Source organism: Mus musculus, chromosome 17 (genome assembly GCF_000001635.26).
Source record: "Mus musculus strain C57BL/6J chromosome 17, GRCm38.p6 C57BL/6J".
NCBI lineage: Eukaryota > Metazoa > Chordata > Mammalia > Rodentia > Muridae > Mus > Mus musculus.
Window position 1 is genome coordinate 26,499,225 of NC_000083.6, and position 11,245 is coordinate 26,510,469.

General features: G+C 49.3%; 1 protein-coding gene and 1 long non-coding RNA gene across 5 annotated transcripts in view; both read right to left on the reverse strand.

Moving 5' to 3' along the window:
• The window catches only part of Gm34455, a 36,694-nt gene extending 31,571 nt beyond the window's left edge, over positions 1-5,123 (reverse strand). For 3 of the 4 annotated variants that reach the window (XR_003952266.1, XR_003952267.1, XR_876691.2), the window contains exon 1: positions 2,410-5,123. This is a non-coding gene — a long non-coding RNA (predicted gene, 34455). The remainder of the gene's footprint in view (positions 1-2,409) is intronic. The other variant, XR_876694.2, reaches the window with a different exon arrangement.
• Positions 5,124-6,366: 1,243 nt separating this feature from the next.
• Positions 6,367-9,248, reverse strand: Dusp1 (dual specificity phosphatase 1). The gene is made up of 4 exons (NM_013642.3): positions 8,733-9,248; positions 8,350-8,495; positions 7,761-7,980; positions 6,367-7,426 (listed from the first exon to the last, which is right to left on the reverse strand). Exons 1-4 carry the CDS (start codon positions 9,097-9,099, stop codon positions 7,056-7,058), a joined length of 1,104 nt encoding a protein of 367 aa, NP_038670.1. The 5' UTR covers positions 9,100-9,248; the 3' UTR covers positions 6,367-7,055.
• Positions 9,249-11,245: the final 1,997 nt, after the last annotated feature.

Sequence of the window (11,245 nt, forward strand, 5' to 3'; positions counted from 1 at the left end):
GACCTCCACAAATGTATGGCCTGTGTGCCCACCTTTCCTCCCTACACACGCCCCCATTCATAGCAATAATAAATACTTTTTACAAATCATGTGACTATACTGGTGCACACTTTAAATCCCAGCACTTGGTCAGCAGAAGCAGGTGGATCTCTGGGACTTCTAGGATAGGTACATAGACAGACCCTGTTTAAAGTAAATCAATTAATTAGTCAATTAGTTAATTAATTAATTAATTAATTAACTAAAGCTGGGCTGAGACAGAAGAAAACAAGCCCAAGGTCAGTCTGGGCAATTTAGTAAGACTCTCTCAAAACAATACATTTTAAAATGTAAAAAAGAAGACTGGGGGTCTAGCTCAGTGATAGAGCACCTGCCTAGTATGCACAAAGCCCTGGGCTAATCTCCAGAGAGAGAAACAGCAAGACTCAGAGAGTATTTGGTCACCCAGTAAAATAAAAAATGATGTTAGCATCTAAAGAATATTAAAAAAAAATAACAAGAATTTCCCAGAGTATTAAACAGCATTAAGTTACAGATCTCAGAGCACAACACATAAGTGATATGCATAGAAAGAAACCTGCAGAGACACATTCTATCAAAATTTCTTACAAAGATAAAATCTTAAATCAAAGAGTAAAAAGTAAGAAGCGTACTTCCCAACTGTGACAAAGAAAGCCTGAAGACAGTGGGCTATATCTTCAATGTAATTAAAGAAAGGAAGGAAGGAAGGAAAGAGAGAAAGGGAGAAAGGGAGAAAGGGAGAAAGAAAAGAAAAGAAAGAGGGAGAAAGAAAGAAAGAAAGAAAGAAAGAAAGAAAGAAAGAAAGAAAGAAAGAAAGAAAGAAAGAGAGAGAGAAAGAAAGAGAAAAAAGAAAGAAAGAGGAAGGGAGAAAGAAAGAAAGAAAGAAAGAAAGAAAGAAAGAAAGAAAGAAAGAGAGAGAGAGAGGGAGGGAGGGAGGGAGGGAGGGAGGGAGGAAGGAAGGAAGAAAGAAAGGAAGGAAGGAAGAAAGCAAGCAAGCAAAAATTATAATTCTTTGTTCAATGAAACATCCTTGTGTAGTGGGCTGGTGCTGCTATGTATTCCAATGCTAAATACTGTATCCCAAGACCTGGTTGTTCCAAGACAAGAAGGTCCTCATATCTACCAGCTTTTGTTGTGTAAACCTTGCTCTCCAAGTTATCCATGATTGGCTAATAAAGATGGCTATAGCCTAGAGCTGGGCAGAAGAGAGGTAGTCAGAGCTTTGGTTTGAGGCAGGGACCACGAGGAAGCAGAGAAGAGAGGAGGAAGAAGGAAGAAGTCACCATGGGGTAGGTGGATCATGACTGCATGGCCATGAGGGCCAGTCTGTGGGAACAGGAGCAGCCCAGGTGGAACATGGCGAGTGATACCCTGCAGTGACTGACAGGGAAGTAGACAAAATATCATAGAGGTTCACGTCTGCCCAGATCTAGTGCTTTAGGCTTATTATAATTACAGAGGTTTTGTGTCCTTTACTTGAGAACTAAATGATCCAAATAATATTTATCACAACATTTTGGTGCCCAACATGGGGCAAAAGTAACCAAAGGTTAAAAAAAAAAAGTAACAAAGGTAAAGAAAAACATTTGCAGGCACAGTAACTGGGAGATCCTCAGATCAGCACTAAAAGCAGAGACCAGCTTCCAGCTGAGTGTTCACAATCTGGCTGAAGAGCCCAGGAGACACCTGGGGTTACTTCAGCAACACAGGCAAGGTACGAGGGTGGCCGTACTACACAGGCTGTTTTAAAAATGATAGGACTGGTTTATTTGGAAAATTTATATGTTTTGAAGATAGCCCTGTCTCAATTTGCTGTTGACTTAAATATATTGTGAGCCGCTATTGTCACAGGCGGAATGTCCCACAGACAGAGCCTGGCTTAGGGGCAAATCCCAGGCACGCATTTGGAAGTGCTGGGTTTGGGTGCCCATAAGACCCATGACTATTTCTAGGGTGCTATTGGGTACTTTCATTTCCATCTAGACAAACACCTAGAGTGGAGAATAAAGTTGGAGACTGTCGGTGTATGTTCCTGTACTCTTTTCTACCCTTTTCTTATATTTTTGGTTGTGAACCTAGCCTTTAATGGCTGAGCCATCTCTCCAGCCCTCTATCTTTTCCTTATGAGCCGTTAAAAACAGGAATGGCCAAAGGAGCTAATGGGTAACACTCGGAGTGTCAGTGTCTGTCTGCTTCTCTTGATTTTAGCACCTGCCTGAAGCAAACCCTTGATGACTCTCTTACAGAAATGTCGGGACTGAGATCTTGAGGTGAGACACGTTCCATGGACAATCAGATACCAGCTGGTAGATGAAGCCCAGAATTCCTTCTCGTTTTTTAATTCTATGAAAGCTTAACAAACCATCAGTACTTATAGTACATACTTACTGAAGGGATGGATGAGTGACTGATGCCAGTTGTGGTGGTGATTCATAATTCCATCTTTATGGTGTGGTCCAGGGCAAGGCAAAGACAGGCCTGGGACTTGGGAGTAGGTGGTACCTTCCTTCCATAGACGCTTTGGGGAAGCCCATTCTTGGGAGGGTCAAGTCCATTACACTAGCACTTTTCTAAGGTTCCCCCCCCCCATGTGCCATCTTAAGAAACATCTGACTTCTAGCCTGTGGCTTCTGCAGCCAACCTGAACGAAGCCTAGGACTGCAGGCTCCCTGGCCTTGAGGATGGAGGGGCCTTAGGCCCAGGAGAGGAAGCTGGATGACACTTCAGGTGCCTCTTACAGATGAGGAAACTGTCTCTCAGAGGGCCCAGGCCAGTGGGGCAGGGCGGAGTGATCTCAGAGCAAGGCCACTTCTTCTGGCGAGGCTTAGTGACAGGCATTATGTGAATGCAGGCTGGCGTCATGACATAGGCAGGACAGCTTACCCGTTTCCCTCTGCCAGGGCACTCTGCTCAGGGAGGGGCATCCATGCTGTGACAGAATGGGGACCAGCTGACTCACAAGTCTCAATAATGTGCTTTTCATTAAGTTAAATCATGAATCAAAATCGCCTTTAGAGCAAGGGGTGATTGTCCCACATTAAAGATGGGGAAACTGAGGCTTCAAGAGTACTATCAAAATCCGGGACTCACAGGTTCGACCCACTCAAATGTTCTATTCCCTGTCCACAAATGGTCCATTCAAGGCTCCGGTTTTGCTGTCCTTTGGGCTAAGCTTCTTTCCCAGTGCGCCATTCGGGCCTCAATGTGGCTGGTGACCCCTGAGCAACCTGTGTCTGACCAGCCACACTGGAATGTCCTTTTTTACCAACCTGCCTTCATGGCTCCATCCATATCCCATGGTCTCCTTACACACACATCCCAGTTTGAGGTCACTTACCAGCAAGTGCTTGGTCTTTCACCAATTAGAGGGCAATGGAGTCATAGATACGCAATGGAGGTAATGGATGAGTGGGACGGCTCTTAGATTTAAAAGCTCATTAGGAGATGGGTTTTTTGTTTGTTTGTTTGTTTTTTGTTTTGTTTTGTTTTTAGGTACTTTCCTCAACAGAAGTTCTCTGTAAGACAACACTTCAAGGCCAATACTGTGAGGACCCTTTGTTCTTCGGAGAACAAAACCCAGAGCTAATCAGACACTAGAGCAGAACGAGGCTGGATTCAACTGGGTTGTTCTTGAACAAACTTGCCCAGCACAGCATCAGAAAAAAAAGTCCCCAGAGGTGGGCAGCCCTCCTACCTGCTACCCAGAATGCAACCTTTGGAGACAAACAGCCCCAGGTGACCGGGATACACCCCACTAGGGGGTGTGGGAAAGCCCGCTCCAGCAAGGCAGGGTCAGCAGGCTGGCATTGTTTGCCTCTGTATACAGCAACAGAAACCAAGCAGCCAGCACTTCTCAGAGGCACCCCGCCCCCCTTCATTTTAATCTCCCAAACTGACTTGTCAGCAGCAGGAAGTGACATGACAGCTTTCCTCACAAAAGGGAAACTCCTCAGTGTTACCATGGGAACGGAGGCCAAGGCGGGATCACAGATTTATATAATCTTAAAGGTGTAGGCACCATGATGTCATTCTGGTTAAGTTGAGACCACGGACGGGGTGGGGGTGGGGTGGACGGGAGGGAGGGTGGGGTGGGGGACGCATGCCAGAGGATGTAAGTACAAAGCAGGAGAGCTTCAAGTTGCAGAGTTCGCCGGAAAGGAAGGAGAGGATGCTGAGGAGGTGGTGGGGGCTGAAGCCTCATCGGATGGATGCCGGGGGAAACCACAGGAAAGCACAGGACGGGCATCTATGCCTTTCCGCAGCCTGAAATTAAAGAGCCAGGATGAAACCGACCCTTCAGATCAGGGCAAACCGGTCATTTCACTGGGTGGGAAAACTAGATGTCACTGTTGACAAGGGGATCCATTTGTTGCTCCATCGTCCTCAGTGAGCACAGGAAGCAGCTTTTGTTGTCTTTGTTACACAGAGCAGAAAACTGAGGCCAAATTCTGGACTAGTGGGGAACACAGCTAGTTAGAAAACTTTACATTTAGCAACCCCGCTCGAGCTCTTTTGGCTGGTCTTCACTGAGACTCCAGTCTCTGTGAGACCACCTAATAATTAGGACACTGACTCAGCGGCCTTGTCTCTTTCTCTGGGAAAGATTGTGAACACAGGCAAAACACTTAGGGGACCCCAGAACTCAGTGGCAGCTCTTAAACTGACAGCTGTCACTGTCACATGAGCCTTAAACATTACGTTGTGTCTGCATCAGTTCTCTCTGGGAAACAAACATTCAAATGGAATCTTTTCATCCTGATTTTCATACTGATTTTGCCTCAAGCATTGCCATTTTCTGCAGCATCTCAGCAAAGGTGACCCGTGAGAGGGATCGCTCCCGGTCTGGGCTGTGAGGAGACATGAGTGAACTGTTTTCCCTGGCAGCTCCCTGAGGCAGCCTCTGTATTTTTCCATTGACTGGCTCACACACTGGAGATTAATTTGGGTTCAGCCAGTGGCTGCCAAGTTGAAAGCAGAGGCCCAGGCCCACGGGAAAGGCAGTCCCTGCATCTGCCACGGGATTGCCATTGCTGGTACATTTCCACGAAGGGATCAACTCACAACAGCAAATATCTAGAGCTTGAAGAGCTTGATAAAAAAAAAAAAAAAAACAGTTTGTTTTAAAAAGCATGCAGCCACTCACCCCAAACCCTGCCAAGGATTTGAGCTTGCCAGCACAGGACAAGTTCTTCTGTCTTAGAACACAAGGCTCTTCAGACCCGGATGTCACGTGGCAGGGGGGAGATGTCAAGGACAGATTCTGGGTCAAGACTTGAACAATGGGGCTGGGTGAGGACCATGGCACCAGTCAAGATGAATGGGATGTTTCCTCTTCCACTTCACACAGCACTTAGTCCACAAATGAGCTGCAGAAGAGCAGGCACCCAGGGGCCCGAACCCGAGGGCTTTGCTGTTACTTCATTCGACATTACAGATCAGATTATCGCTCGGTAGTCAATTATACCTTCTCAGCCTTGGTCTGCTTGGCAAGAGGGAAAATTCGGAGTCCTGCCCTGCAGCAAGTGTGACTTAATTGCCTATGTCTAAAACACAGTTATGAAGAACAGCAAGTGACCTGAAGGAGACAGCTGCCAAAAATGATATTTCTATGTAGAGGTCGTTGTACAAACCCTCCAAAAAGTAAGAGGGAGTGCAAGTTATTTCTTCCCTGTACATGCATATAGAGCTTGGGTTCTTTTATTATTATTATTTGATGCATTATTTTTAAAGATGTAAAAGCCTTGTTCAAGGATACACACACACACACATATGATATAGACAAGCGACAAAGTTTAAAGGCCATAGGATTAGAAAGCAAAGCACAGTTCCCAATTCCCTGCTCAGTTGCTCAGCTCTCAGAGCCTCCCATCTTCCTCTGCTTAACACCTGAGCCTCTCTGAGGGTCGGCTCCTCCCAAGCTTTGTATATCCTGAGAACGCATTAATCCAGGGATTCTGCACATAGTTCAGGAAGGGGAGATCTTGCCCATGACTCCTAAGGAAGAGATTAATAAAAGAAGGTAATTCAGGTAAATGCTTCTGCAGACACTCAGGTTCCCTGGGTGGCATGGCATTGCCTGTGCATGTTAAAGGACCCTCTGCTAAGATCTAGTGCTTCACATAGCTCCTAGTGCTTCACACAGTTCTCCTAGTGCTTCACACAGTTCTCCTAGTGCTTCACACAGTTCTCCTAGTGCTTCACACAGTTCTTCTGCATTCCTCCCTCGGAACCCATGGGTCAACCAAAAGGAGCAGACTCCAGCCCCACCCACGTTGGCAACAGTGGTCCACTGCTTCCCTGTGCCACTTGCTCAAGAGTGGGGTCACCAAAGAAAGCACGGAGAGCTCAATAGAAACGTCATAATTTATTCTGTTGTATAAAAAAAGTCATCCCAGTAACAAAATGTCTTCTCAGAAGAAGAAATATATTACTTCAGATCATAAATAAACAAACATACAACTGTCGATAACTGAAAGCTACAAACCTACACTGGCTTTGTCTGTCAGTGCCGAAAGCAAACCTGCTCTGGGTCTATTTACAAGATAGTACAGTACGCAAACACAAAATTGAGGTATTTGGTTCTTCTATGAGTAGACAATGACATTTGTGAAGGCAGACCACCGACCTACACAAAAATAAATAAAGGTAAAAACTCTCATACGCGCATGTCATCGGGAATGGTTAATACTGGTGGGTGTGTCAAGCATGAAGTTTCTAGAAAAAAAAAAACAGGCAAGCGAAGAAACTGCCTCAAACAGAGTCCTTTCTCTTCTGCCCTGTTTTGTCAGAGGGACTTGATGTACCCACAATATATTGGTCCCGAATGTGCCGAGTTCAGCAAATGTCTTGCGGTCAAGTCATTGTTGTGACTGCTTAGGAACTCAGTGGAACTCAGGAGGAGTTGGGGGGTGAGGGGGGTGTTAAATAAATAAGGACCAGCTCCCATGAGCCTCTCCCAGAGTTATTGCATTGCTCCTCCCACAGGAGGAGTGGCGACCCGGTGGCAAGTGAAACTCCACACCTCCCCTTGCCCTTCAGCAGCTTGGAGAGGTGGTGATGGGGCTTTTAAGGTAGTTCAGGGCACTGTTCGTGGGGTGGACGGGGATGGAAACAGGGAAGTTGAAGACTGTGGTAGTAGAGGTGCCCCGGTCAAGGACAGCCATGGCAGGGCTCCCAGCTTCAGCAGAGCAGTGAGGGGCTAGCACTTGGGACTCAAACTGCAGCAGCTGGCCCATGAAGCTGAAGTTCGGGGAGATGATACTCCGCCTCTGCTTCACAAACTCAAAGGCCTCGTCCAGCTTTACCCGGTTAGTCCTCATGAGGTAAGCAAGGCAGATGGTGGCTGACCGGGAGATGCCGGCCTGGCAATGAACAAACACTCTCCCTCCAGCATCCTTGATGGAGTCTGGAAAATAAAGTTATGGGTTACTCAAAAACTCAGAACAGCTGAGCCCAGATCAAGGATGGCTAAGAAATGTCTTGTGTCCTGTCCAGAAATGGCCAGGGTCTGCCTCTTGCAGTCATGCAGACCCTATGTGTATACTATGCAAAGGATAGCAGGGGATTTAAACCCGGACTGGGTATCTACACTTATAATCCTGGACAAGACAGTCAGTTCAACTGAGTCTCAGTGAGGAGGAAGGCTTGGGTGAGGATCATTTAAGCTGCCACCCAAAAGACTGGGCTCAGTGGCTACAGTAGGGACAGAAGCAGAGGTTCCAGATAGTTATTCCATTTACCTATGAAGTCAATAGCCTCGTTGAACCAGGAGCTGATGTCTGCCTTGTGGTTGTCCTCCACAGGGATGCTCTTGTACTGGTAGTGACCCTCAAAGTGGTTAGGACAATTGGCTGAGACGTTGATCAAGGCGGTGATGCCCAAGGCGTCAAGCATATCCTTCCGAGAAGCGTGATAGGCACTGCCCAGGTACAGGAAGGACAGGATCTCCACTGGGCCCCCCTGAAGTCAAAAAAACAGTCCAGCATTCGTCAAGCTCGTCCAGCGTGAGCACCAGTACCCATGCCCACAAAAACTCCCCGCTGAAAACGGGAGTTTCTGAAACTGGTGACCTCAGCACTGCTGTTGACATATTAAAATATTCGTAAAGAATCAAGCCCATTGGCCTGGACAGAGCCAACAAGCTCTTCCGTGCCAGCAACTGGGAGACTCAGCTCCATCCAATTGCTTCATGATGGACTAAAGATCCTCGTGTCCCCGCTAGTATAAATAAAGCTGCAGCCGCTTTCTATATCCTCCTGGCACAATCCTCCTAGACCTCTGCCAGCTCTGCCACCTCCCTGCCCTGCATGGACCCGGACTCCTACTAACCTGATCGTAGAGAGGGGTACTACAGGAGCTGCATCCGGATTCTGCACTGTCAGGCACACTAGTACTCAGGGGGAGGCTGAGCCCCGTGGGGGTGGACTGTTTGCTGCACAGCTCAGGGCAGGAAGCCGAAAACGCTTCATATCCTCCTGAGAATACAAAGGTACATATTTTCTCATTAGCACCACCGACACAGTACCTGGAGACAAGCCACTCACCCACCAGGGGCTGCGAGTTTACAAGGAAGGCTTAAGGAAGTCTTTGTTATGGGAGTGAAACAAAGCCACTGACAAGCCCCTGGAGACTGGACGCCGGCGCCCCCATACTCCAGGTGGGACGCCCCTTCCCTAGCTGATGGCATAAGTCCTGCCAGAGCTAGAGCGTACCTTGGAGAAAGAAGACTTGAGTGGAGCGCGCCTCTCGGCAGAGCGCGCCCGCGGCCAGGGCCAGGGTGCCGTCGCGCTTGGCGCCGTCCAGGGAGGCGCTGCGCTCGTCCAGCAGCACCACGGCGTGGTAGGCTCCGGCCAGCAGGCGGCCACGCAGTTCAGCGTTGGGCACGATATGCTCCAGGCCCATGGCGCCCTTGGCGCGGCGCCGCACGATGGTGCTGAAGCGCACGTTCACTGAGCCCGCGATGTGGCCGGCGTTGAAAGCGAAGAAGGAGCGACAATCCAACAACAGGCACTGCGCGGCGCCCTCTCGCAGCAGCGCGCGCAGCCCCCCGGCGTCCAGGATGCCCACCTCCATCACCATGGCCAGCCCCAGCGACCCCAGCGTGCCCGTTCTGCGGTTCTCCAGAAAAAGTCGGTCGATCTTGTGCGGTGTCCTGTGGCCCTAAGTCCCCAAGTGCTCGCTGCTCCTAATCTGGCTTCACCGCGCTTTCCTCCCGCCAGTCCTTCACTGCGCGCTCGTCCGACGGAGCGCGGTTTTATGTAGCCTCTCGGGGGCGGTCCCGGGCGCGGCACAGAAGCGGGGGGTGGGGTGGGGGTGGGGGAGAACGGTTTGTTTGTTTGAATGGCAGACACGTGACCGGGCGGTGACGTCACCCGCCCTACCGAGCTTGGCGCCGCCAAAGCCAAAAGCAAAGACGTCATCGGCCTAGGAGCCTCTCGGCTCTGAGCGCTGGCTCGCAGCCCGGCCCCCACCCTCCTGTCCTCTGGGCTCGCAGGCAGGACGGCGCGCTGCCAGCCCGGGTGGCCAGGACGCGCGGCCTGAGGACACCTGCCCTGCTCCCCTCCGCGGGTCTCCGCCGAACGAGCGGGGCCACTCCTGGTATCACGTTCTCAGCTGGCCCGGCTCTGGCTGCTGGAGTGGTGGGCGTGGCGAGCTGAGCGGGAAAGGGGAGTGGGTAGTGAGAGATGACTAATTCGGTCTATAGCCCTCTGGCTATACCGAGGACAAATGGCGAGAGTTGAGACGTCCTTCTTGAATGTCACTTTAAAAGTTTTACGCTGAACAAGGGAATGCTTCCAGTTAGTTCCCACCCCCCACCCCGGAGTGTTATCTTTACCGCGGTGGTCCCTAGAGGACTTACTTGGAGCAAAGGGAGGAGGGTTGCAAGATCTTTGGAGCCCAGGTTTAACATTGGGGTTGGGGGGGTGGGGTGGGGGAGACTTGGGTAGAGCTCCACAGCGCCGCCTAGGGACGGCCCAGAACATTGTCGTCGCGTGGCATCAAGAGGATGCTGCTAGCCGCTGCTCCTCTGTCCCCCAACACAACTTTCTTTTGTTTTGTTTTGTTTGTTTCAGAGAGGATCTTGCTGTGTAGCTCTGGCTAGTCTTGAACTCATAGAGATCCTCCTGTCCCTGACTTACTAAGGATTAAAGGCATCTGCCCTCGTGCCTTTCATCTCCACTGAACAGAAGCTGAGCACACCAAGGACTCAGGGCCAAGAGCCTTGAATCCGCCACTCTGTGGGACAAACTGTACTCATCACACCTGGGAAGACCGAAATGGTGTGTGTGTGTGTGTCCTTCCACAAAACTCCATGACTACAGGGTAGGCAGTGAGTCCGCCGCAACACCACGGAGTTGGATACACAAACATAAACATTGCACCACTCTGAAGGGGTGCCGAGTCAGGAACATTCTGCGGTTTCTTCCTCTTTGCAAGGGGAGGTGTCTTACTACCATGTGTCTTTGCCCAGCAACGTCCGCTTTGGCCTCTCTTAGCTCTTGCGCTCTGCCTAGATTCTTCTGTAAATTCAGAATACGTTATTTTTAAAGGGCGTTTTTACATTCCTTTGAGCATTGATCCTAAAAGAACAGCAAAGAAATCTTCAGATAACACCACCCTCCCTACATCTCAGAAGAGCGACAGAAAGAAAAAAATTATTTGTTTATTCTACTTATTCAGCTGAGGACCTCAACATATTTTTTGCATTGAATCATAAAATGTTACAGCTGCTGCCTTTTCAAACTGCATACCAACTTCAAATTTTCCTTTTATTTTTGTTTTTGCAAGGCCATTCATTATACCCTTCTCTACCCAAACTTTTCAAAAAGACCTTTTTATATGAGTACAGTGGCATGGTTGGGCACTGAAGTCAGAGGTCTGCTGGTCGCTGTGGAGTTCTGCCCTCTTCCCTTCCTAGAAGGAGCCTAAAGAGCTGGAACTGCTGCCAGTTGACTGTTGGGGAGCCAGCCATCCTCTTCCCGGATGAGCCTGCAAGGTAGTTTCAGTACAGCTGGTACCATGCGTGACTCGGTGGCATTCCCTTGTGAAGCAGAAGGGGCAGAACACCCAGACCTTTCCCCTCCCGTGAGTCACCCACTCTCAGTTTTTCCCTTCCCAACACAATGATGCTTGGATCACATGGGCCATGTGCTGTGTGTTTCAGAACCTTAGGGAATCACGCCAGGTGCGACTTGAGAGACACCTATAGGCATTGATTGCTTGG

Coding starts and splice junctions, on each gene's coding strand:
- Dusp1 (NM_013642.3), bottom strand. CDS start 9,099: ATGGTGATGGAGGTGGGCATCCTGGACGCCGGGGGGCTGCGCGCGCTG. Junction 7,981..8,349: donor GTACCCCTCTCTACGATCAG/GTTAGTAGGAGT, acceptor TTTTGACTTCAG/GGGGGCCCAGTGGAGATCCT. Junction 7,427..7,760: donor CGAGGCTATTGACTTCATAG/GTAAATGGAATA, acceptor TTTATTTTCCAG/ACTCCATCAAGGATGCTGGA.